General features: G+C 35.8%; 1 protein-coding gene across 5 annotated transcripts in view; it reads left to right on the forward strand.

Annotated features, from left to right (window-relative positions):
- The window catches only part of RECQSIM (RECQ helicase SIM), a 380,547-nt gene that overhangs the window by 272,115 nt on the left and 82,004 nt on the right, over positions 1-26,428 (forward strand). For all 5 annotated transcript variants that reach the window (XM_089801696.1, XM_089801697.1, XM_089801698.1 and 2 more), the window contains 2 exons: positions 14,287-14,403; positions 22,560-22,640. In XM_089801696.1, coding sequence (XP_089657822.1) covers positions 14,287-14,403; positions 22,560-22,640 — 198 coding nt within the window. The remainder of the gene's footprint in view (positions 1-14,286; positions 14,404-22,559; positions 22,641-26,428) is intronic.

Raw genomic sequence — 26,428 nt, forward strand, 5'->3', positions numbered from 1 at the left:
GTCCGTGGTTTATTCTAACAAGTGGTATCAGAGCCTAGTTGTTTTTCAGTTATCCTCTGCAGGAAAGTCTCACGGTTAAGTGGGAGTCTCACGGTTGAGTGGAGCAATGGCAGATGATGGTAAGCTGAGGGTTGATAGGTTTAATGGGCAGAACTTCCAGTTATGGAAGATGCAAATGGAAGACTATTTATATTAGAAGGATTTATGGAAGCCGTTGGAAGGAAAAGCCAAGAATCAGGGAACTATGTCCGAGGCTGAATGGGATCTTTTGGATAGAAAGGCACTCGGAAGCATTCGGTTATGCTTGGCACCATCGGTGGCATTTAATATTACAAAAGCAAAGACGACAGAAGATTTGATGAAAACCCTAGCGACACTGTATGAAAAGCCCTCCGCTTCAAATAAGGTATTTCTCATGAAGCGTTTATTTAATATGAAAATGGCAGAAGGTGGATCTGTTGCAGATCATTTAAATGAGTTTAATACTATTACTAGTCAATTATCTTCTGTGGGTATCAATTTTGATGAAGAAATTAGGGCTCTCTTGATTTTGTGTTCTTTGCCTGAAAGCTGGAATGGCTTGGTAATGGCGGTGAGTAATTCTGTTCCTGGATCAAGTACCCTAAAATATGATGATGTGATCGGTGTTATTTTAAGTGAGGAAACTCGTAGAAAATCCTCAGGTGGATCTACATCAGGAAGTGCTTTAAATGCACAAAGCAGGGGCAGAACGACTGAAAGAGGAAGTAACTCTGGAAATCGTGGGAAATCAAGAGGAAAGTCAAAGGGGAGGAGGTCTCAATCGAGAGGACCAAATGATTGCTGGTACTGTGGGAAACCAGGGCACAAAAAGAAAGATTGCTGGACTCGAAAGAAAAATGAAGGAGATAAATCAGATGGAGACAAAGAGGCAAATGTGGTAAGTAATAAATCCGAAGAGGATGCTTTGCTTCTGTCTTTAGAGAGTGTTGATGATTCATGGGTTTTAGATTCTGGTGCTTCTTTTCATGCTACACCTCATAGAGGTTATTTCATTGATTATGTCCAAGGGGATTTTGGGCTTGTTTATTTGGGGGATAATGAACCCTGTCAGATTGTTGGAAAGGGAAAAATTAAGATTAAGTTGCAGAATGGGAATCATTGGCTACCACATGAGGTAAGACATGTTCCAAAGCTAAGTAGGAATTTAATTTCAGTAGGGCAACTCGGTGATGAGGGTTGTGTAATTACTTTTAATGATAAAAATTGGAAGGTTTCAAAAGGTTCCCTTGTAGTAGCAAAAGGTGTGAAAGTAGGCACCTTATATCTTTGTACAGGTCATATTGTTCCTTCTACTTTGATTGTTTAAGAGAAAAATGAATATTCAGGAACAATTACTGCAGTTGAGCAGGGAGAACAAATAGCTGCTGTAGATTCTGATACAGTGCTGTGGCACAATAGACTTGGGCACATGAGTGAGAAAGGTATGAAAGTACTTCATTCAAGGAAAGTTTTACCAGGTCTAAAATGTGTGAATATGGATTTCTGTGAAAGTTGTGTGTATGGAAAACAAAAGAGAGTGAGTTTTGTAAAGACAGGGAAGGAAAACAAAAAGGAGAAATTAGAGCTTGTGCATACAGATGTATGGGGACCGGCTCAGGTATCTTCCCTTGGTGGCTCTCATTATTATGTTACATTTATTGATGACGCAACTAGAAAAGTATGGGTTTATTTCCTTAGACAAAAATCTGATGTATTTCAAACTTTTAAGAAATGGAAATGCTTGGTTGAAAATGAGACTGGTAAGAAATTAAAATGTCTCAGATCTGATAATGGTGGTGAGTATTGCAGTCATGAATTTGAAGATTATTGCTCCACTAATGGTATTCGTAGACAAAAAACTGTTCCAAGGACTCCACAGGAAAATGGAGTGGCTGAACGCATGAACAGGACTATAATGGAGCGCGCAAGGAGCATGAGGTTGCATGCTGGGTTGCCCTTACACATGTGGGCGGAGGCTGTCAATACTGCAGTATATTTGATTAATAGAGGTCCCTCTACTCCTTTGGGCTGTGGTATTCCAGAGGAAGCATGGACTGGTAAGAAGGTGAGTTATTCTTTTCTCAAGACCTTCGGTTGTGAAGCTTTTGCTCATATAGACTCTGAAAATAGAACCAAGCTAGAAGCTAAATCAAAGAAATGTGTTTTTGTTGGATATGGCATTAATGAATTTGGCTATAGGCTTTGGGATTTTGACAATCATAAAATTATAAGAAGTCGGGATGTCATATTCAATGAAAAAGTGTTGTACAAAGATCTGTTGCAGCAACATGAGAAGAAAGAAGATGATTATGTAGTGCTGGATGATACTCCAAAAGCTGATGTTCCAGCCATTCCTCATGATGTGCAACAACTGCAACAACAAATACCACACACTCCAGTGAATGTTAGACGGTCAACAAGGCCAATTAGACCTCCACAAAGGTTTTCTCCCTCTTTGTATTCTATTTTACTTACTGATGCTGGTGAACCTGAAAGTTATGATGAAGCTGTGCAGGTGGGTACTAAGATTCAGTGGGAGTCTGCAATGAAAGATGAAATGGACTCTTTGCTGAAAAATAAGACATGGGATTTGTGCAAGTTGCTTGCAGGTAAAAAGGCTTTACAGAATAAATGGGTTTACAGGTTGAAAGAAGAGGAAGGAGGTAAGAAAAGATTTAAGGCCAGGTTAGTTGTAAAAGGATTTGCACAGAAAAAGGGAATTGATTTTGATGAGATATTTTCTCCTGTTGTTAAAATGACTTCTATTCGTACTGTTTTAAGTCTTGTGGCTACTGAAGATTTGCATTTAGAGCAGATGGATGTTAAAACAGCCTTTCTTCATGGTGATTTGGATGAAGAAATATATATGGCTCAACCACAGGGTTTTGAGGTCAAAGGTAAGGAGAACTTAGTGTGCAAATTGAAGAAAAGTTTATATGGCCTGAAGCAAGCACCTCGGCAATGGTATCTGAAATTTGACAGTTTTATGCATGAGCATGGATATAACAGGTGTCATTCAGATTACTGTGTTTATTTTAAGAGGTTGGATGATGATAGCTACATTATTTTATGTCTATATGTTGATGATATGCTTATAGCTGGGTCTAACATGCATCATATTAAGGGGCTAAAATGCTAGTTAGCACATGCATTTGCTATGAAGGATTTGGGGGCAGCAAAACAAATCCTTGGTATGAAGATTTGCAGAGATAGGAAGAACAGAACATTGACGCTATCTCAAGCTGATTATGTTGAGAAGGTGTTGCAATGTTTCTCTATGGAGAATGCTAAAGCTGTCAGCACACCTTTACCTGGTCATTTGAAATTGACTAAGGAGATGTGTCCCAAGACACAGGAAGAGGAGGATAAGATGTCCAAGGTACCCTATGCTTCAGCTGTAGGAAGTTTGATGTATGCTATGGTATGCACTAGGCCAGATATTGCACATGCAGTGGGAGTCGTTAGCAGGTATATGAGTCATCCAGGTTTTGAGCATTGGAATGCTGTCAAGTGGATTCTCAGATATTTGAGAGGAACATCCAATAAGTGTTTACACTTTGGGGGCTCTACTACTGATTTACAGGGCTATGTTGACTCAGATTTGGCTGGGGATATTGATACCAGGCGGAGTACTACAGGTTATGTCTTTACTGTTGGTGGGGCAGCCGTGAGCTGGGTTTCTAGGCTACAGAAGATTAATGCTCTCTCCACTATAGAGGCAGAGTATGTTGCTGCTACAGAGGCAGCCAAAGAGATGATATGGCTTCAGTTCTTCTTGGAAGAATTGGGACATCCTCAGAAGGATAATTTTTTGTTCACAGATAGTCAGAGTGCCATTCATCTTGCTAAGAATTCAGCTCTGCATTCTAAGACCAAACACATACAGTTGCGGTACCATTTCATTCGGTCAGTTTTGGAGGATGGACAGTTAAAGCTGGAGAAGATACATACCAATGAAAATCCAGCAGATATGTTGACAAAGGTTGTCACAAGGGAGAAGCTGAACTCCTCTTCAGCTTCAGTTGGTCTTTTAGACTAAATGTGAATAAAAGAACAGCAGAGTCCAGGGTGGTTTGATCTAGTGGGAGCCCCATGCGGTAGTTGTATTGCTACAGGATCAGTCTCCAAGTGGTAGATTGTTGTTTAGTGTGGAGCCTGATCAGTCCCCAAGTGGGAGATTGTTAGATTGTGGTGACTGATCAGGAAAGTACTGTACATACTTCATAAATAGTGGGGTTCGGGGCATCGCCCCAAAAATTTTTTTTTTTGGAAGTAGCCGACATGGTAGCCGACATATTATGGCCGACATATGGCCGACATGTTATAACCCTAAAGCGGTTTAATACTTGTATAAAAAGGGCTTAGGGTTGGGTATTTTTCATGTGTGGTGATACGAAATTGGTTCTTGCGGCGGTATTGAGCTGTAAGGGATTACGGATTGTAATCAGGTTGTAATCACTGGATTGTAATAAGATCGGATTTGTTGTTTGGTGGACGTAGCCCAGGGATTGGGTGAACCACGTTAAATCTTGGTGCCTTGTGTTCATTTCTATGTGTTCTATTATTTTCTGTTATTGGTTATATTTGCATGTAGTTTTTATTTCTGTCCGTGGTTTATCCTAACAATTAGATTTAATTTTTTTTTGTTGGTAATAAGATTATTTAATTAAGATAACTAAAGCATTACATAAAGTAGGCACAATCGAGGGCCAGTAAGCTACAATGGAGTCACTGTTTTGACAGTCCATTTCAAAGAAAGCCCTTACTAAACTGGCCATGAAACTAAACATCTTGGGTCTGCTATATGCCTTTACAAAGATATACATCAAAATAGAAAACCAGAATGTGCAACACAGAATTGTAGACCATGAACATTGAAGCCTTAGCACTTCAGAGGACCGCAAAGGAAGACAATTAAATTCATGCTTGCCAAAATCCTGCTTATACACGGATCCAAGTGAGGCTGTCCTCTCGGAAACCTTACTCAAAATTTGAGAATTGGAAGATGTACATGGAAATTACTACTTGCTAGAATTATCATCTTCCCTGCAAAAAACACCGCAAAATTTGCTATCCATCCTCAAACCACCCGACCAGATTTTGTGAAGCTGTATGGACAAAACCCTGTTCATCCCTGGTCACCCATCCATTTGGACTATGTAGCCCATAAAACAAAAACCTTATACCACTATAAGCCAAAAAGCTGTGTAGCTTTATCAAAATTTTCCATTGGAGTCATTAGATTAACAAAAGTACCGACCTCTAGATAGAAGTCACCAAAAAATGCATCATTAAAAACTTCCCCTAGGCTATATCTTGCTGGGCAAGCAACCATGCCATAATTAATGAGCTTGTTTGCTAGCTAGAAACTATAGGAAGCATTTAACAAGCTGAATAAATTTGATCAAAACTTATTGTCATCCATAATCACCAACACCACATGCAAAACCCAGAAAAGGGCTGACCAGAAGCTCCAAGCTTCATCTTATTATGGTAAAATATTGAATGTGTTATTAACAAAGATCATAAATGATCTATATATACAAGTATATACAAGAATGTTTCTATAACGAACAAAGAGTGACATAGAAACATTCTGAAGAGAGAAAGATAATTTCCATTTTGAACCAAGAGAGAATATGGAAATATAGAAGAGAGGTGACCATTACAAATAGAAGTAAATCTACGGAAGAGAGAAAAAAAATGTAATATCCGTTGTTCTGCTTCATAGTAGCTCAACGATCAGCTGGCTGATGAACCTGCAACATTTGTTAGTACTTCAATGAAGATAGATATAATTTGATAAGCTTAGATTTAGTTCCTAAAAATTTAATTACAAGAATATAAGATCCTAACTTCTAATTATTTTCCTTCTTGAGGGGAGGTTGTGATCAAGTGCTTAGTGGCTGGGGGAGTGCGTCCAGGGTCTCTAAATATTTAGAACAACACTCTACTAAGCACCATCTTCTCACTGCATTTCCTCTCTTCAAGACCTTATGGGTGATCAATATTGATCTACCCATCCTTCCTAGAAGAGGTTTCCCTCCTCCTAGGCCTTATGGATAACTTATTGAGTGGGTTAGCACCATCTTTTGAAGATGGATTGACAGCTGCAAGTTAGACCCCTTGTAGTATCTACACACCTAGGACAGTTTGGCAAAGGTTGGAGTTGGTGGTGGTGTTTCAGGTACCTATGGTTGTTACCATCTCTACAGTGCAGTTGGGTATGAGTATCAATTTGATGGGGGCTCAGGTGTGGACAGAGTTGGTATTTCAGTTGGGTTGAGCTCCAATGAGTTGCTGCCTTAATCAGCACCTAGGGTCAGTTTTTAGATGATTATGATGTTGATGCCTGTTATTTGGTGTTGGTGCTACAGGGATAGTATGTAGTTCTATCTTTGAGATCCAAGTGGACTGTGATGTTTATTTTGCTCTGGGATTGCTTAGGGACAAACAATCTTAGGGAGGGAGCATCGTTATGTCCCCATTTTTAGCAGGTTACTACAGTTGGCTTGGTCAATTCACCATAACTACCCTTGTGAGTTGACATTGGGATTTGAGGGTCTCATTTGTGGGGTTATAGGTTTTTCAGCAACCTATGGTGTGTTTTGGCTCCACTTGAGGGACTTACTATTTATAGTAAGTCAAACTGTTGGTTCCGATGAGCTCAGTTGAATTAGAGGATGTGTGATGCTCTCAGTTTTTATTTCGGGCTTCCAGTTTGGGCTCCAAGAATCTTGGAGGGAGTGTCTATTTATAGTAAGTCACCCCATCAGGTTCATTCATCGTCTTTCATCATCAAGATCACTTTGGTGTTCTTAGATTTCAATTCTGATGCTTCTTCAGTTGTTTTCGCAAGATGGGTGAATAATTATTATTATTCATCTAAATACACTGAGGTTGCTTTTTTTATTGGTGTTGTTGGTTGGTCACTTTTGTATCATAGCTCATTGGAACTAGGATGAAAAGTTTTAAATTGTGGGAACAAGAAACAATGGCCTTGCGTATCAAAATATTAAGTTATGGTAGAAAAAGTCATTTTTTGGAGCCAAAAGCAATTAATAAATTATATTAATGGCAATTTATTATATTTTAATGTTGTGTAAGTGGAGTTCTTTTGGGAAACTGGTGTCATTTGGAGATTAGAAATATGAGGACATTTGATGAAAAAAGCATTCGATTATTTATTCGCTTTTGTTGTATTTGTGAGAGTTTCTGAATTTGATGATTTATGTGCCCTTGCTGAAGTATAAGAGTTCGGAGCTGAGAAGTGCTTTGTAATTCACAGCTGAGTATTGTGAATTAGTTTCTGAGAGGTATTTTGAATCACTGTTGTTGTATAGTGATTTAAGTCTGAAATTGGTTGAATCTCCTTACTGTTTAATCTGTGGCTGGGAGATATTGTTGTGTTCAAAAAATCTGAGACTGGTATTTGTAGTCTTCCTCCTATTTTTCACTGTTGCTAAGGAGTCCATTTGCAATTGGGCATCCATATTTGGACAAGTTGCTGGTTTAATTTCTGCCAGTATAATCTACAGCTGGGCATTATTTTATTACTGTTTTTGGAGGGAGATAGGGCTGTGTGAAGCCCTGCTAGTGGCTGTTAAGATACCACCTGGGCATCATCTTGTGTAGCTGCTGTTGAATTCCACCTTTTGTATCATTTACGGGTTGTTGAGGCTAGCAAATCGGGCCTGCATTTTGGTGCTCTTGCACAAATATTGTTTATTTTGCAAACTGACTGTTCCCTAGCAGATTAATTCTGAAATTGCTCCTTATTTCAATGTTAGCATATAAGTACAAATTGTTAAATATAGATATTTCTGTGTGAATATTCAGTCAGAGAGGGTTTGTGAAGAGGGTTTTGAATATTCTGTATGAATATTCAGTCAGAGAGGGTTTGTGAAGAGGGTTTTGAATACTGCTTGTGCAATTAATTGTTGCAAATCGTCCAGCAAGGGGTAGATGCAAGGTTCTCAATGTTAAATAACATTTCTTGATTCTTATAGCAAAAACAATATTGTGATTTCTTGGAAATAAGGAACAGATTAAGTTGCAGCACTGAGAGGGTTGTCAAATGTGTTTGGGTTAGCTTGCCAAGTGTTTGACAAAATGTCGAACTTCTAATTAGTTTAAAAATTGACGAGTTATAGCCAGTTGGGGTTATTACATTCTTTGAACGAAGTCTCAAGGTAAGATTGGTTCATTGGTGAAAGATTCCTCCATAGCCAATATTTTGGGATTCTTTTAGGGTCACACTTTTCACATAAAAGATTCGGATATGGATGTAGGTAGGATTTACAAGTGTGCTAAAGGTTAATAAAAACAAGATATTGTTAATAATGAGAAACTTTCTAGAAGATATTCGCAGGTAATAAATATATATAAGTTTTATAGGCAAATATAAATCTTTAAATCTTGTTTCTGCAAGCTAATATATTTGTGAAAACCATTTTCATGTACAAAGTAGAGAATTGTTAGACTTTCTGAAAATCATATATTTTATTTTAAGGTTGAGAAACCCAGTCGTACCATATGGGATAACCAAAAGGGACCTATGCGTATTATAAACTAGTAAGGAAAGGAGCAATGCTTGAAGGAGGGTTTGAAAATTGATATTGATTTCAACACAGCCTACAGGAGATTATTTGCTAGCTGCAGCTACCATGGACTTCTGCCAAACTTTTGACTTTGTTCCTCGATCAACCTCGTTTCAAAGACCAGGAGATATCAGGATTCTTGAGATCCTTTCGGCTGCCATTTTAAGACTCTACGAGTGTGTTGTGGGTCGGTTCTGGACTCACCTGGGTTTTTCCAGTGCCATCCATAGTACGATTGGGGTGAAGTAGTGTTGTCGACTCTCCCCTACTTTATTCGACATCTATATTGACAAGCTTGAGATGTTCCTTGGGGACTTCTCACTCCTTGGTAATGGTTGTGACCTTTTCCAGGTTATGAGGTATGAGTAGAAACTGTTATCATTCGTAGATGCTTTAGTAAGAGGTATAAATAGAAACTGTTATGATCCATATTATGCTTCATTGGAACTGTTAAGACAAATGTGTTGTCATTAGTCAGTTCATTGTTTGGATTTGTAAATCCTTGAAGGTGGCTTTAACATTTACATCTCAAACAGTAAGTCTTCTTGAAGGTGGATTTAACCTTCTCTCTTTAGGCGGTATGCTCTGGCAGTGAACCTTTTGTTCTCATCAACTCTTAACAGGGTTGGAACCTTTTAATAAGGGTTCAATCCTTTAACAAGGACTAATGCACTAAATGTATTGTATCAACTTCTAATAGGATCAGGTCCTCTAAAAGGGACATTTCTATATTAGAGCATGATCATGTGGGTATCATCCCCACCAGGGATTTTCCCTTAACAGGGCTTTCCCCGAGAACAAAAATCCTTGTGTTATGGTGTTGGCCTTCATATTGTTATGCATTGTTATATTCTTGGTTGGTGATCTGTGTAAAATGTTTGAAGTTAAAAATATTTGCACTTGACTTATTCACCCTCTCCATGCCCCAGTTGTGAGGTGTAGACTATGATTACTAATATAACAAGTTTAAATAAGAAAGATCCTCTCCCCACCTTAAGTTCCGCCTTGTTTTTCATGTGGATGGAGGCATGAATTAAGTTCTCTAGACTATGGGATAAAAAGAAAATGAAGAGCAATAACATTGAAGCAATGTATAAAGTCCAAGTTGGCCAAATTCAATGAGGAGAAACTATGTGTTCAAAGAAATGGAAAGCAAAGGAAACTTCTCTAGGCATGGTGGAATCCGTCAACTCTTGAGTATTCCAAAATCCTCTCATGCCTTCAATTTCTGCCTTATGGTGATGGTGCAAGAAACATGAATTTGGCTTGTGCAAAGAAGAAAGGAGATTGAAATGAAGGAGTGATAATGAGTTCATTCAACATGGAATGAAGGCACTTCAACTTGACCCAATGAACCCAATGTAGAAGAGAGTGGAGATAAAAAAAAATGGAATAAGAATTTTCAGTGGCAAGTTTGAGGACCAAACTCACATAAGTTGAATTCAACAAGGAAAAATGAAAGAGTTTGAGTAGTCCAAATCGAGGAAAGTCCTTGATGGGTGGCAGATTCCGCCATTCTCCAAGGAAGCACTAATCCTCCAACATGCTAAATTGCTGGCCCAGAATTCAAGAGTCGATGGCCAAAAGGAGAGGGGTGGCAACTTGATCAATCATTAAGGAGTCAAACAAATCATGCCTTTGATCCCCCTCTATCAAGTCGTCCTTAAGGAAAAGAAAGGAGATTAAATGAAATGTTTTAATTGCTCACAAGACCAAGTTGGCCTCTATGAAGACATACTTTTTCAAATTGCCAATTGCCTATATAAGGAAGGATAGAAAGATCATTTCAACATCAAACAAGAAGAAAATCTATATCTACTATTAAGGAAGTGACTTCCTTAAATTAAAACCAAATTGTCTCGCAACAAAATACCTTCTTGAAGCAGCGAATTATTTCCTCCAAGGCAGCGAGCTATCTAGAAGAGGGGGTAAATTAACTTGAGCAGGAGGCTATTTATCTCAGAAAAGAAGGTGTTAAGGAAGAATGAAATCTAGGCACCCTATTCATTGATGAACTTAACTTATTTTGCAATTTTAAGAGAATCCATTCTGTGTTGCAAGATTATGACCATTTCATCAATAAAATCAGAACTTAAGATGGGGGAAATTTTGGTCAGTGCATGATTAATTGCATTTTGCCTCCTTGTTCTAATGTTGATGCAATCTTATTTATTAAAAACATACAGATTTCCTTCATGTTTTCTTTATATTTTGTGATCTTAATACAGTTTCTCTCTTGTGTTTTGCAAGGAAAACTTCTTAAAGCGAGAAGCTTGGAGAGAAAGAAGATGATGGCAACACCAAATTCAAGATTTCAAGTAGAGAACAAATAGGTGCCACGTGATCAAGTACAAAACTTCAAGCAAGGAGATAGCTCAAAGCGTCAAATGAGGAGCTTCAAAATCAGATCATCAACATTCAAATTCAAGATCAAGATGAAGATAGAATTCAAGAAAACAAATAACAAGGAAAAAGAAAATCAGACTTTACATGTGAAAGAAACTGTCAACCAACTTGAATGTCCTTCAGAAACTCAAGTTCACCTTGAAGGATCCAAGAACATAGAAACTTCACCACTTCAAGGAGTTCAAGATTCAAGTTTACAAGTAAAACAAGTTCAAATTCATGACTATTTAAAAATTTCCAAGAACAAAGAGAAAATTTGAGAAGATGAAGCAATTTGGGAATATGCCATCAGAAATGAAGGCTTCGTAATGTCGAGTATCAAGAGAGATTTTCTCATCACCAAAGGATTGATCAAGTCTATCACACAAGGATGTTGAGGTGGCACCAAGTTGTCTTCTGCCATAGTTACACTGCCCTAGGAGACGAGGGGACAAGTTTCCAAGACGGGGGGACAAAGGGGCCTTGATTTGGGGACGGCGGCGGGGGATGGGGGGGTGGCGGAAGGTGCAGGGGTGTATATACTATACATATGGTACTTAAAATGCTAGTTATGAAAATATATACTACAATTATAGAATATAAGATATAAAGATGTACAAAACTTAAACATTGAACATTGCATTGAACTTTTCAATTGGAATATCATGATTCATGATCAAATGATAAACAAACAATGAACATTGAACATTTAACATCAGCAAATAATAAATATTAGTCTAGACTCTATATATCAGCCTTCAGATCAATAGTATGAGTATCTAGATTCTACTATCTAATAGTAATCAATGATCATATGAGTTGTGTCATAAAGATGATTACAATAAGTATCATGTGCCATGAATCATGATATCAAAATAAGTATATAATGCAAACAAAAACTACAAGTCTCCAAGAGTCCAAATCAAAATGTCAAATCAATGAAGGAGACTCCTTGGCGTCCCCCTGCACCCCCACACTCAGAGACGTCTCCCTCTCGGAGACCTCTAGCCGTCTCAGAGATGTCTCGCCGTCTCCGGCGGTAGTGGCGCTCTAAGTGGCACCGCCCGAAACGCCGAGACACCATCCCCCTGTCTCGGGACGTCCCCATCTCCAAGATAGCCCAATTTTGGGGGGGACACGCGTCCCCGTGTTACACTGATATATATATATATATATATATATATATATATATATATATATATATATATATATATATATATATATATATATATATATATATATATATATATATATAATATGTAAAGAAATGCAAGAAATATACAAAAACAAATCATTTGAATCTCAAAATCATGTTTGCAACTTGAATTGGCCAAAATGTTTCTTAGCTGGAATTAGTTGGCCTTTCTGCAAGAACTACACAATATAAACTATAAAGCATCCAAATCTTCGTGTCCACTATATAAGAAAATGGCCTTCAATTCAAATACATGACACTTTTGCCACAATATATGATATGTCATCCTGATAAATTGTATCCTCATTTTCTTGTTGGAGTCTTGTGGTATAGATTGCACATGGATTCCAGGCCATCTTATGCCCTTGTATTTCAATTCACTGTCACACAAGTGGCTAATATCCTTTGCTTCAGTCTCTGTGATTTTTTATATTTTTGCCTGCATAAGAAAATATACTACTTCTTTGATGGTTACTACTGTATCATTTACATGGGGATATTAGCCACCTTTTCACTTCTTATTTAAGCTCTATGATTTTGCTTTCTTATAAACTTTCTGTAGTCTAATGTTTAGGGAATCGAGTTGAACAGAATTTCATTATTTGTTTGAGGTCTGTTCATAAGAAGGAATGGCAACATTGGTTCAGGACATACTGTATCGCAGAAGATGTGGTCCCACGCATTTTATCACCAGCTCATTTTCATAATTACTGTACACAAGCACTAGAAAGATATTCTGATTCTGGTGCATACAAATCTTTGTCAGGATATGATGGTTATTGGGTAACCAGTGAGATGTCATCACAAATCAAGCAAAGCCAAGTGAAGCAGACCAATTAGTGTTAGGATTAGGTCTCATTCATAAATCTTGTCGAAGGCTGTCTAGATTTGTGCCTTCCATGAGTACTCAAAAGCAATTCAATTGGTTTGGATTCCTTTGGATGCAGATATATATATAAACCAAACTCGTACCCTTACTCAAGGAAAAATAGGTTTTGTACCACTGTTCCCGAAACTGTACCTATTTGCAAATTCCATCCCATGGGTGGCAACTTAGGTTTCTAGTATAAGAAAAGTATAAGAAAGATATGAACTGAAAAGCTTCAGAAATGGCATGAAAAATATAGTGGGTTATTATTTTTTTATAGGCAAATTGCTATCATCGGGGACAGCACCCTTTCATTAATCACAAAAGACTACAAAGTTTCAGTTCGTTATTGTATCAAGAAATGGATGGCCTCAGTAATCTCCTAAAGTTGCTGCATCTGAGTGCCAACCAAACTCAAGTCTAAGCCTGCTGTGTAATAATATATATAATACTACAGAGGTTTGCACCAATACTGGATACGACACATTTTTATGCATTAGATTGACGTCTTTTGGTTTTAGGTATTAGCTGTTAGTTTTTTTGTTCTTTGTTGGTTGGAATGATGTTTTTGAAGAAAACTGGTTGCTTTTGATAAGGCCAGTCTCTCTATAAGGACTTGCAATTTTAGGAGATACAATAATAATGACAGGCCTGTCTGTGATATAACTCTGTGGGCAGAGCAGTTTGACCCAATATGTCTCATTTAGGCACGCCTGAACCATTTCTTACTGGGCTCACCATGTAGCCGCTATGTCCTGTATCTTTAGTTTTCACAAGCATTGACTTTTATCTCAGAGAATTACAGCAGCACTGAGATTTGTTCAGTCACATTAAGAAATGTCATTTTACCGTAATTGTTAACAACATTATTAGAAGTCTATCTGCAAGTTTGTTAGTATGACTATTCAAATAGACTAATTTATGAGTCAGTCTGGAGTTTTCCATAACATATTTATGAATCATAATGAGTCTGATGGATTTTTAAATATTTTATTCACAAATAGATCATTTCTAGGAATATACAGATTAATTTTACAAATGTGCATTAATTGGCTAATCAAAGTAAATTGATAATGTATGGAAAGAGGGTGTTCTCTAAAATTATTTTTCTTTTGGCTATCGCTTATTAGTTGAAATAATTCTGCTCTACAGTTTCATTTATATATCATCTTAATATATTTGCTTGCCATATTGTGATTATTACCAACAAATTGCAGAGAAATGTAAACAATGGACAATCAGGCCTCAATAATAAAAGAAGTGGAGATCATCATTTGGGAAGATGCTCAGAAATGGTTTCCCTAAAGGAGGTCATTGAAGGAGTGATAGGACAGGTGAGAATTTATAAAAATCACATGTTGGTACCATATTGTTTTTCTTTGCAAAATACTAATAAGTAGCATGATATCTTAAGCTGTGATTTTAGAGACATGAATTCAAGACCAAATAGATGCAATATTTGATGTTTTTGTTTTCAGCTATAGATTTAAAAAAAAAAAGATTGTAATTTTATTTTTAATATTGAATGTTCTAGAATCTAGTGTTGTTCTTCTTGAAAGGAGGAACTTACTACTAATGAAGTTACTTTGAGTACTTTTGTAATGTCCCCTATTTGGACTTTACTTGATTTACCCTAAAATTTTCAAACAAGTTTGGATTCTCTTTGGAAATGGCAATTTGTAATGTTCTGTACTAGGAGAATGTTGATTTCCAATGAGTAACATACATCACCATGTTTTAAATTAAGAAATAATCACTGATCCATTATACACATTAAAGCCCTAATTCCTTCTCTCTTAGTAACTCTACGGAATAGGGTGGAATTACTGTGCTAGGACACAAAAACAGTCTACAAGTGGCCTCCCTCAAGGTTCTTACCTATCACGGGACACTGTCAGCATGTAACCAAATTACGCTTCCTCTCCGTACACAAACCAACCAATCCTCTCAACTGTAATTAGTGAGTGAAGAAGGAATAGACTAGGTATATATTAGTATCTTATATATTATGGATATAACTGATATCTAATTCTGAATTCTATCCTCAGGCTGGTGGAATCAAGGCTTTGATACTATTGTAAGAACCCCTTCCTGTTCTGTCCTTAAATTTCTATTTTTGTCTCATAGGCATTTTGTAATGTTCCTATATAATATTTTAAGATATTGGAGCAATTACTTTGATTTCTTACACTTTTACTATCTGAACTTTGCAATTGAACCATGTAATATAGATATTGTCCAACATCATCGTCTTCTGATTCAATCTATAATATATATAGAAAATGGTGTTGTTCTGATATATATGTGCCTCTCAAATCTTCCTATTATAATATCTGTTAATACTAAAACAATCCATTTCCTTTCTCAGTGCAATTTACATTCTCTTATTCATTTCTTTTAAAATATTCTTTGTTATGAATCTACCATAAATATTTCCTCTATAAGCAATTCCTGCAAATTCCTTAATTGTGTTGGATCATTTGCATTTTTATTATATAGTAGAAGACTGTTGGCTTATATTAATATAAGATCTTCTTGTCATTTTATTTTCTGCCTCCAACAGGTATATATCTATTGTATATATGTTGTATAATCACCAAATGTGGATGGATTATATATTTATTTAATCTTATCATTATATTCCATATTGTAATTAAAAGAAGTTCTCTATTGACTGCCGTATACAGCAAATTCTGATCTGATCAACTTATATGCTTGTTCACTGTTGTATTATGAACTGTTTTTATAAGTACTGATTTCTTGGACTTATTGATCACTTGATTAGATGGGTAAATATTTTCCAATCCAAGATGTTAACTATGCATGTGTCTGTGTGGTCTGGATGAATAATCTGTAATCTTCTTATATGCTAACTGTGAAATAAAATTCTGATAATTTTACTCTTGTATCACAGATTGGATATATGTGTGTTTATCTTTATTCCATGTCTTTTCCTCCCATGTAGACTTTTATGGTAACAACCATATGTTATCCATATATATATATATATATATATATATATATATATATATATATATATATTTCCTTTAATTTGGAAATGCCATATTGTTTCTTGTATTACCTTTATCGCCCAAGAGAATTATATAATTTCTGAAATTATACTTTCATGTCTTCTCAAACCCAAGGTATTGTTTCGATTTACAATCTCATGCTCACGATATTTGGATTTTCAAGATCTGTGAATCTTACAGTTGCATATATTACAATTCTCTAACTATGGAGTAACAATCAACCAGACCTGCACCAAATTCCCACAAGGGTATCCTGCAGTGCTGGCTATGTTGAATTTCCCAGTATATGGTTGGATTGTGATGCTGGTTATAAATTGCCAAACACAAATGCTTTGTAATACATAAATCACATAGGATTTCCTAGTGACACTGGCGGACATGAAGAATGATTGTTTATATATCCTTCGCTGTATGTTTTCCTGCTCTCCTCTCCTATCCATAAACAATGTCTTCCCGTTCTCCTTACTCCTCCCCCCTAAATCCTATTATATTTATGTCAATTAATATACTGGTGGGAAGTATGGAATGGTTGCAACCAAGATGGGGTAGCAACCTTCTATTTACAAATTTATTAATCATTTTCTTTTATATATATATATATATATATATATTATAGGTAATTGGCTGATGCCTAGATTAGTTATTATTATTATTATATGTTAAGCTTGAGTAGACTCGAACGCAAGACCTCCCACTTGAGAGGCTCACACATTACCGTTGTGCTACAGGGATTGCCTATCATTTGTTTATATTTATATTATAAGTGTTTTCTTATTTATTATTGTTATTACTTTGAGAAGAATTATATATTCGATTGATAATTGTATTTGTAACTAAATACATTTAATCAATAATGAATTTATAAAGAATTAATGAATGATGATAATTAATATGATATAAGTTTTTTATATTACTTATCGATTTTATCATTGTATTATATTGTTTCAATTAGTATATTATATTAATAATATAACTTTTATAATTATTTATAATTATGTTTATCAATAGGTAACTGTGAATCTTTAATTTAAACTTCATTGTAGCTATTAATCGTATATTATTATTTATTATTTAATCTTGTACTTAATTATAATTAAATTTTGCCTCTGAAAAAGGGGGACATTACACATTCCGTCAAACAATTGGGATACAAGATCATATCTGAAATTTCTAAGTTCTTGAACCACCAAACAAATTAAAAAATACAAATTCTTTGCATAGAAATTTTGTCAAACACTTGCTTAATAATAGAAATATGATATTTTACTTGTATTAGGAAAGTGTAAATGCAAACACCTAGCAGACAAGCTAAACTTCACCAAAAGAGCCATGCCATAAGCATCAACATTTTAACAAACACTTGTCATAGATATCATATTGAAAATGTCACAGATGGAATAGAGGCATTCCGTTATACATTTTACATACAATCTGCAATCAGGGATTTAAATGCTGCCTTAACATGAACAACTACTACAAACTTCATGGATAGATTGACAAAAATATAAACAAGTCTTCCTTTCTCATATATGTATTTCAAAACGTAATAAAGAGGTTACATCAGAAATAACTTGGGGTAGGCATCTTGCTAGGCTGCCAGAACATAGCAATCGATGGAAGAAGATTACCATCAAAATAAGGGTTAAACACTATAACTTGTACCTTATTTCTCATTCGACCATGTATGCCATTTGGAACTAGACGACTCATTGTGTTTGCTTCTCTCCAAATGGCTGCAGTTTTAGTTACTTATGAATCCATATGTAGAGTAATTATAGTACTGTATACTAGAACAGGTATTCACTATTTACCACTATCAACATATGCAATTATTACCATTGACAATAATACCAAATATGTGCTAGGGAAAATAGTATTCTTTATTTATTAACAAAAACAAGTACATCATTCATGCTCAAATGTTCTTAAATAAGTGCTCATTTGGTTAGGGAGACCAACTGACACATCCCCTTGCTACCTAACCACCCAAACCCACTATTAACCATCTCTAATTACACTATTGTTTTATTATGCTCTACCTTATCCCCCCCCAAAAAATAAGTCATCTTCCAAACAACTACCCAACTATCAACCAAAAAGAAACTATACTTTAAGATGTAGGGTGGGAAGACGTCCCTCAATTGGATGTAAAATGTCACAAAATCCTAGATTCTGCTCTGCAGCCAATTTCTTAGGTTGGACTCCTTGTAATATGTGTAGGGTATCCATTCTATCTTTCTCTATTCAAGCTAACGTTTTTGCCATGATTGCTTTTTCCACTTTCCACTCTTCTTTCATTTTTCTTGCCATTTCCTTTGGTTGCTAAAGTTCCAAAAATGTCCTCTTGAACACCTCCACCTAAGAAAGTAATTGTATGAGAAGTGGTTGTTCCATGAATGTGGTTATGAGTCATGACACTCCCTACCTTCCATATTTCTGTTGCCTCCGCTTGCCCTATTCCACTTTGTATGAGTATGCTCCAGTCTTCATTATAGTCTTCCTTCATGAATTTCACAAGGGACTATGCTACTTTAACAATTGTATCCATATCCCGTCTCTTGGCTTACTTTATGATTTCCCTTGTGGTTTGTTCCATCTCCTATAAGTCCTTGAGCAGCTTTTCAAATTTTGCCTCTAATGAAGGTGTCTGCATTCGTATCCCTACAATTTCTATGTTCTTGCTCTGAGCCTCCATCGTGTCTTCTTTTTCTATCTCCAGTAGGGTTGGTGAAGGTGGGGGTATGTCTTTTGCACCCATCTCGAACTTTTCTAGCAATCTATCAGCCTCATCTAACACTTTATCCTCAACGTGTATTACCTCTTTTTATGTTTCAGCCACTTCCATTTGCTTCCAAATGCTTTTGGGTGTCCCCTATACTTCATTCTTCCCTACAAAGGTTACTACCAATGCAATAGGATGAGCTACCTCAATTCCCTCCGACGTTTTGAGTCTCACAAAATGGAAAACCTTCTGATACATCCGAAGATCTACTACTTTGGTTTGTGCCATCTGTTTAGGTGGGACCAAATTTTCTACTGCCACCAAGTGTGATGTTGGAAATGAAATTCTTTTGGCCCCACATTAAGGAACTATCTAACCACTCACTCTTGTATTACTTTTTCTGTGGTGCTATGATTGTCTTCACCAGCCGTACGATCTTCCCTTGACACTGTACAACCTTCACCTCTTCCTCCTAACGTACAGTCCTCCTCCGAACGTGCATGGTCCCCTTTCATGGCTTCCTCTGTACAATGGGTGTTTCCTTCCTTCCTGAGGCCATCCTGTGTACAGACGTCCTCTATCTTGTTTCGTGTACAGCCCGCCTCATCTGTACTTGTATGCTCACTTGCTCTTGTTCGTGGTATGTGGATTTTGGCATGTTGTGGTATAGCTGTGAGCAATGGTCCTTCCACCAAAAGGAATGCAAATTCAGTAGGTGCGCCTTTGATCTGACTTAGCCGAAATTCATCTCCATTGGAGGTTGAGGATGATGATGATGCTTTTGTACTTGCCCCTTCTTCTTCATCCGAACTGCCATCCTCTTCACCTTGTTCTGTAATCTGAGTTTGAATAGAAGCCTCTTGTGCAACTTGGTGCCTTTTTTCTTTTGTAACGAATTTAACATGGTCCAAACTTTGAGGGCTTCTAGAGCAAATCTGGTAACTTAGTTGTGAAAGATAACAGATAGTATTCATGATGGTTTTGCAGGCTGCATGACTGTTCAACTAATGGCAGCAGCTTGAAATACTCAATGGATATGTTTGTTCTCATTAATGTGTATGAGGTATTGAAAATGTTCTGTGATTCCAAGGGTCATAATTTGGGAAAAAGATTTAAGGGCAAATTATTTAGTTTTCAGTGCAGCTACCTATTGTACTTTGGGCATTACTAACTGCAGATCTCAGTGGAAAATTACTGTTCAATTTTAAATAGTACAATGAATTGTTATTCCTAGGATTTTATTATCATACTGATGCAATTATTTGTTGTGGCTTAGTCAAAACCCTAAAACCATGGCTCTCCATTTTTGTGATCTAATTAGCATTCAAGGTTTCAGTTTCAAGGAACTTAAGATGGAAAAATTGGCAACATATCCATGGCATTCAAATAACCAATCACATTTTAGTACTCTTTGGAAGTTTTATGATACTTGAGACGATATACCACATTCAATTTGAAGATTTGTTCCAGGATTGTGGAAGTCACTTATCTGCAAGTTGGCTGCAGCCACATCTGGTAGTGGCTGGTTTTGATGTTGTATTTGGATATGAGCCGAGGTTTAGGTATTTTGTAGTTGATTAGTTGTTTTAGAATTAGTTTTCTTCATTTCTGATTTGTTTTTATTTTCTGTAAATTCATGGATAGGTTTTCTTGTAAGTGGTAGTTTTTGGGATCTTTTATTCTTACATCGTAAATCACTAATTGAATTGGTTGATCCCATGGCTTTGTGAGGACAAAAGCCTTTGCAGAGAACGTCTTCATATAAACTTTAAAAAATAGATAAAATTGGGCTATACTTTAAACGGCAGAGAATTGTGATTGTAATTTCTCCAAGTAAATTGAAAGGAGATTTTTCTCTGTCAAGATTTGCATTGGCAACATCTGCCTTTTCTGAATTGTAGCTTTGAGTGAAAATTAACAATTCACATGTTGAAATCTTATGTTGTTATCTCTTAATATCTTTTTGCCACGGAATTTTGGTCTCTAACACTATACATTAGCTAGTAGGAAGTTATGTTTGTCCATTTGTTATTAATAATTTTCCCTCCTTAGAATCTAAAAGTATCATATGCATGATTTGACTATTAACAATCAGGTGAGTGAATAACAAAAGTAGACACTCAGTTATGTCCATTTATACAAACCCCCTTTAATGAGACTTTGTATAGTTTACACACATGTAAACTTTGTATATAGTTTTTGTAAGGAGCCCTATTGGCTCTATGCTGGAATTTTTATTTTTTTTGTTTTCAAAAGTTCTATAATTTTTGTGTGCTTGAGATATTTAATTTTTTTTTATAACTTTTGGAAAAGAAAGGAAAATAATGTATAGGGATATAACTTGCAATATCTCAAATTTTTATTGTGCAATTGAATGCAAATATATATACAATGCCAACTAACTAAAGATTCAACACAGTTTACTACAAATTAACAAGGAACCTGGCAAAGTTGAATCAAAATTGTTGATCAATTACAGTGTCCAAATTCTGAACTGCTATTGGCTTAACATGGTCCCAAATCAATCTATATTTCCTTCCTTAATGATGATTGCAGCTAGTATAATGAAACACAACTTCCCTATAATGTCAATGCTGCCCTCAGGAGGATAATCATAGCCTTTGAATTCACTGTTATTGTTGGCCCTCAAATCCATTGCGTTAAACCTTGATATGAAATCTTGCATTTCAAACCCTATGCCAATGTCTCAAAACAGCGACTGGATAATGACAACAATATGCACAATTTACCAGGATTAAGATGCTGATTCATAGTTCTATCAACTGTGGATGATACTTCACCAATATCATAGGATATGCTGTCGTAGTGTCGTCCAGGAACAAAAGAAAAGCTAAAAGGCTAAACTAGGAAGCAAATAGGGTTAGAACCTCCACACCGGGGAGTACCGGAACCACCAAACTTGAGGAACAAACACTCAAGAGCATCAAAAGCATAAAGAAGATCTAGATAACTCACATAAAAAACATGCTACTCTAAACCATGATAAATACCATTGCAATGAAGTTAAGCAACATCCTGAAGAAGGAAAGTGCAAGCATATGATACAACCAAATCAAATCAACTGTGCTTGTTTCCTCCCTACCATAATGGCATCAAGAGACCTCAAGGGCCCTAACCATACCCCTGAGCATGAAATCTCAACTTGGCAACAAGATTGTTGGTGTTTTCTTATGAGATATTTCTTACCAGTAAACCATCAATAAACATCACATGAACATGCTAATCTACCAATTGTGTTGCTAATCCCAAGCAGTGGTAAGAAACTTCTACTAAGCAATAAGATACAACATCATGATAAATGAATGAATCAAGTAACATTATAAGAATCATCTAAACATGATATCAAATGCATCCAAGTAAAGCATAAATCACAAGTGAACATACTCCGAATACACCAAAGTACCAAGTGAACATCAAGCACCGACCAAGTAGTAAGTAGACCGTATCTATACACTGGTCCCAAGCAGTGATATAGGTAGCTATGCCTCCCAACCACATGGGCAACATATACACAAAGATCCCACTATTTGAACATGGGCTCTGATACCTAATATAATGCCCCACCTGAATCTAAAGGCATCTAACAAATGATACTGAGAGATGTAATTTCTATAATTTATTTATCATGCTCTTAGAATATTATCTTGTCAGATTTCTTCTTTTGATGATACCTCAATTGTAGAAATGACTTGCTCATGATTTTGTATTTGTACAGTACAAAGAGGGACAAGCAAGAGGTAGATTATGGTGGAGAGGATTTGGGCGCATGTTAGAGGATATTGGATATATTAGAGAGGTATCTAATGATGGAATCCTTTTGAACCATTTAATATTAGGATGTCTTCTGGTTTGTGAGTGGTTTCTTCCATGTCTTGGTATTTAAGAAATGTTCAGTACAGTGAGAAAATATATTCTTGTTAATATGCAATCTAAAATATTACATGGATGTTAATAAATTTATGGATGTCAGATCATAGTTTATATTTATTCCACAGACATGATTTTGGGAATAGATTTTCAAATCATATTCTTATTCTATACTTCAGGGTTTCTCAGATTTAGCGCATTAGATAATGCATTCATGTTCCCTGATTTATGCTCGATAGAAGAAACAAAGCTCAGTAAAAGGTTCACCCATATGGAAAAGCAAACTTGTACCATTGCTATGTGTAAAGGAAAAATTCTTTTGGCATCAAATAGTGTCTTGAATGGCATTGTTTTTTAACAATATAAGGCAATTACTACTCAAATTTCTCTTCTTCCTCTTGTCTTGTAAATTTATTGCTGCAATAAGCTATTGGATGCCTTTGACTTTATAGTTGCCCCAGAAACCCTGGACACATCACATTCTACTGAAATATGGAAGTGGCAAAATAGATTTATCAGCTGTAAATCTCTGAAGTATTTGGAAGATCTATTCCAATAATACAATACATTGAAAAGACTTGTGTTTCTTCATTAACAAGGTTAGAAGATCTGCTATCTTATTAAGTTGAATATATATTTTGTTTAGAAACTTACCATTTGGTGAGAGGTACCCCACCTAACCCATAATATATGGAGTAGGCCATTCTACTATAGCCTTAATTTTCCTATATCCATCTGGAATCCTTCTTAGAATATCACATCCCAAATAGAATAACCTACATCTAAAAGCTTTGTCATATTTAATTACGCATTTTTGCTCAAGTTATCAATCAATTGATTTGAGATGATTTTTTTTTTCTATTTGAATCTTACAAGAAAGAAAATTTTCATCTAAATGAACTTTATATTTCAAATAAAGAACTAAGCACTTCATTCATCAACTACATCAGGGTACTTGGCTCATTTTTCAGTCCAAATATGATCAACCACCATTGTGTAGAAAATGGTTATCATTCATCTCACTGAATTCAAACTTGATAGTAGCCATTTCTTAGGTTGATATTAGAGGATTGATATTGTTACTGCAATACATTCATAATGTCATTTGAGAAAGCATACACATGAATTTGTATGCATGCAGAAAGCCCCATCATTTCTTTTGAGATGTTAGTGATAGTGTACAACAAGTGCTGAGAGTTTACCTAATCCAAACTTTCTTTAGATGCGATGTCCTCATCTCTTCACTAATGATTTAAAAGCAATAAAATACTTTTGGTCAAATGATTCAAACCTTGACCACCTACAAATTGTTAGAAGGTAGTTAGTAGCAAGTTGTACATGGAAAGTAGACAGTATGAGTAATATGTAGGGAAGAGGCAAGAAGCAACTGGGGGTGGGGGGGATTGAATTAGTTGCTCTTAATACACTTAAACTTCAAACCCTTTATATTCTCAAATCATGAAACCTATCGCACCCAGCCAGGGAACCCAGAAGGACAAGGCCAAAAGTTGCTAGGTCTTGTTATTTTTTTTTAACTTATTTTAAACACATTGTTCATCTAAGACTAAGTTACAAAGTCCTTTTAGGCTCCCCAACGATTAATTTTTCTCTTTACTTTATTAGTTCATCAACCTTTTAAGTTTGAGCATGCATTCCCATTAACATAAGTTGGATCCATAACTATTCTTTTCCCATAACTTAAAAGTGGAGATATTTTCAAATAAGGAAATTAGCATAACCTTTCCTTTACTAGACAAAGTTAATTTCCAAAATAGAACATATCATTTAGTACTTTTAATTTTCCTTTTCCATTTCATAATCTATTTAACTTTCATAAAGTAGTAAGGTAAGAGATTACAGAATAACACTTTCTATATTTTGCATATAAAGTAAATTGCCTTTCTTTTACTATGATTCTAGCACATACTGTTTTTCAAAAGTTTAGACAAAAGAGAAGAGATAGGGTGGAGATTTCCAACACAATTTCCATTTCAACTTTAATTGTTACATAATGAGACTTTTCCTCTTGAACTGTTTCCCTTAAACTACCCTTCCCAAGTACATTGTTTTATCATTAAATACATATACATGAAAGATACCCTTTTAGGGTACATAGCCCCATTACATCTTTTACATCATAAGAAGTGATACAATGTTATAGATCTTCAACTTCACCAAACGAACTTTCTTGAACCATGAACAATACCTCAAAATATTTCACCACCAAATGAAACCATAAGTGGTCTGCTCCCCTATGCTAGGAGATAGGACCATGAACCACATAAGTTCTAAGGAAAACTAGGGTAAGAATATCCCATCCCAAAAACAATCACAAACACAAAGGAATTAACAAATACATGCAAGACAACTAGAGGTAACAACATCAAGAATGAGGGTAATAGGATATTGAATAGGGGGTGTTGTCACATACCCCTTAAATGTTGAAATTGACCTAAGTAGCCATTGTCACCCTACCGCACTAAAGCCTTCTACAAAGTGATACATGGCTCCGATACTCCAACAAGAATATGTTACCTTTAAACATCTTTTATCTTGTTTAATGTGTTAACCCAAACCCACATACCCAATTCATTTTATTAATGTTTTCACTTGTTTACCAAACTCACACCTAGAAGTCAACCTACTCAAGACCCTGGTCTCCTACTAAATAGGATCCTCTAGAGACCACTTTTGGGTCCTAGCACCTATGGTGAGTCACTCACCCAGGGCACCTAACCACCCTACTTAACATGTAATCAGGATGTTTGGTTACACAAAACATCAAAGCATCTAACATGAAGATTTGAGAAACACTCCAAGGACCCCTAGGATGGCCCTAAACCCTAACCTCATCATCAAGGTACATATACACAAAGAAAGCATCGTGTATTGCACAAGATGTATATAAAATCAAACAACCACTAGAGTTCAAGTTACAAACCCTAAACAACCTCTAATGACCCATGTATCTCAAAGACTTAATTAGGCATGCATTTGGCAGATTGGGAGATGAAACAATGCCTATAACAAGAAAAATAGCATCTACAACTGATTTAAGGGCGACCATAAAATTCATTACATAATTTACATTTATTTCAAAGTAATTTTATAAATACTTATTTAACTAACTTTTCAATTTTTAATAATTATTAAATTAATTCTTATTATTTATTAAATATAACCAAATTTAAAATTTATTTATAAATATTAATTAATATTAAACGTAATGTCCCCATTTTTAGCATCTTTCTGTAGTTGGCTTGGTCAATTCAGCATCACGACCCTTGTGACATGACAGTGGGATTTGAGGGTCTTAGTTGTGGGGTTATAGGCTTTTTGGTAGCCTATGGTGAGTTTTGGCTCAATTTTGTGGAACTTACTATTTATAGTAAGTCAATAGTTGGTTCCGATGAGCTCATTTGAGTTAGAGGAGTTGAGTGATGCTCTCAATTTTTATTTCGGGCTTTTGGTTTGGGCTCCAAGAATCTTGGAGGGAGTGTCTATTTATAGTAAGTCATCCCATTTGGTTCATTCATCATCTTTCTTCATCAAGATCACTCTGGTGTTGTCAAATTTTGATTCTAATGCTTCTTCAGTCATTTTTGCAAGACGAGTGAATTATTATTCCTCTAAATATGTTGAGGTTTCTATTTTTGTTGCTATTGTACTTTGTCTACCGCAGTGGCATAGCATGTTGGAAAGTTTTAAATCTTGGGC

The sequence above is a fragment of the Cupressus sempervirens genome, chromosome 9 (assembly GCF_028749045.1).
Source record: "Cupressus sempervirens isolate cs-2001-9-10 chromosome 9, ASM2874904v1, whole genome shotgun sequence".
NCBI classification, from domain to species: domain Eukaryota; kingdom Viridiplantae; phylum Streptophyta; class Pinopsida; order Cupressales; family Cupressaceae; genus Cupressus; species Cupressus sempervirens.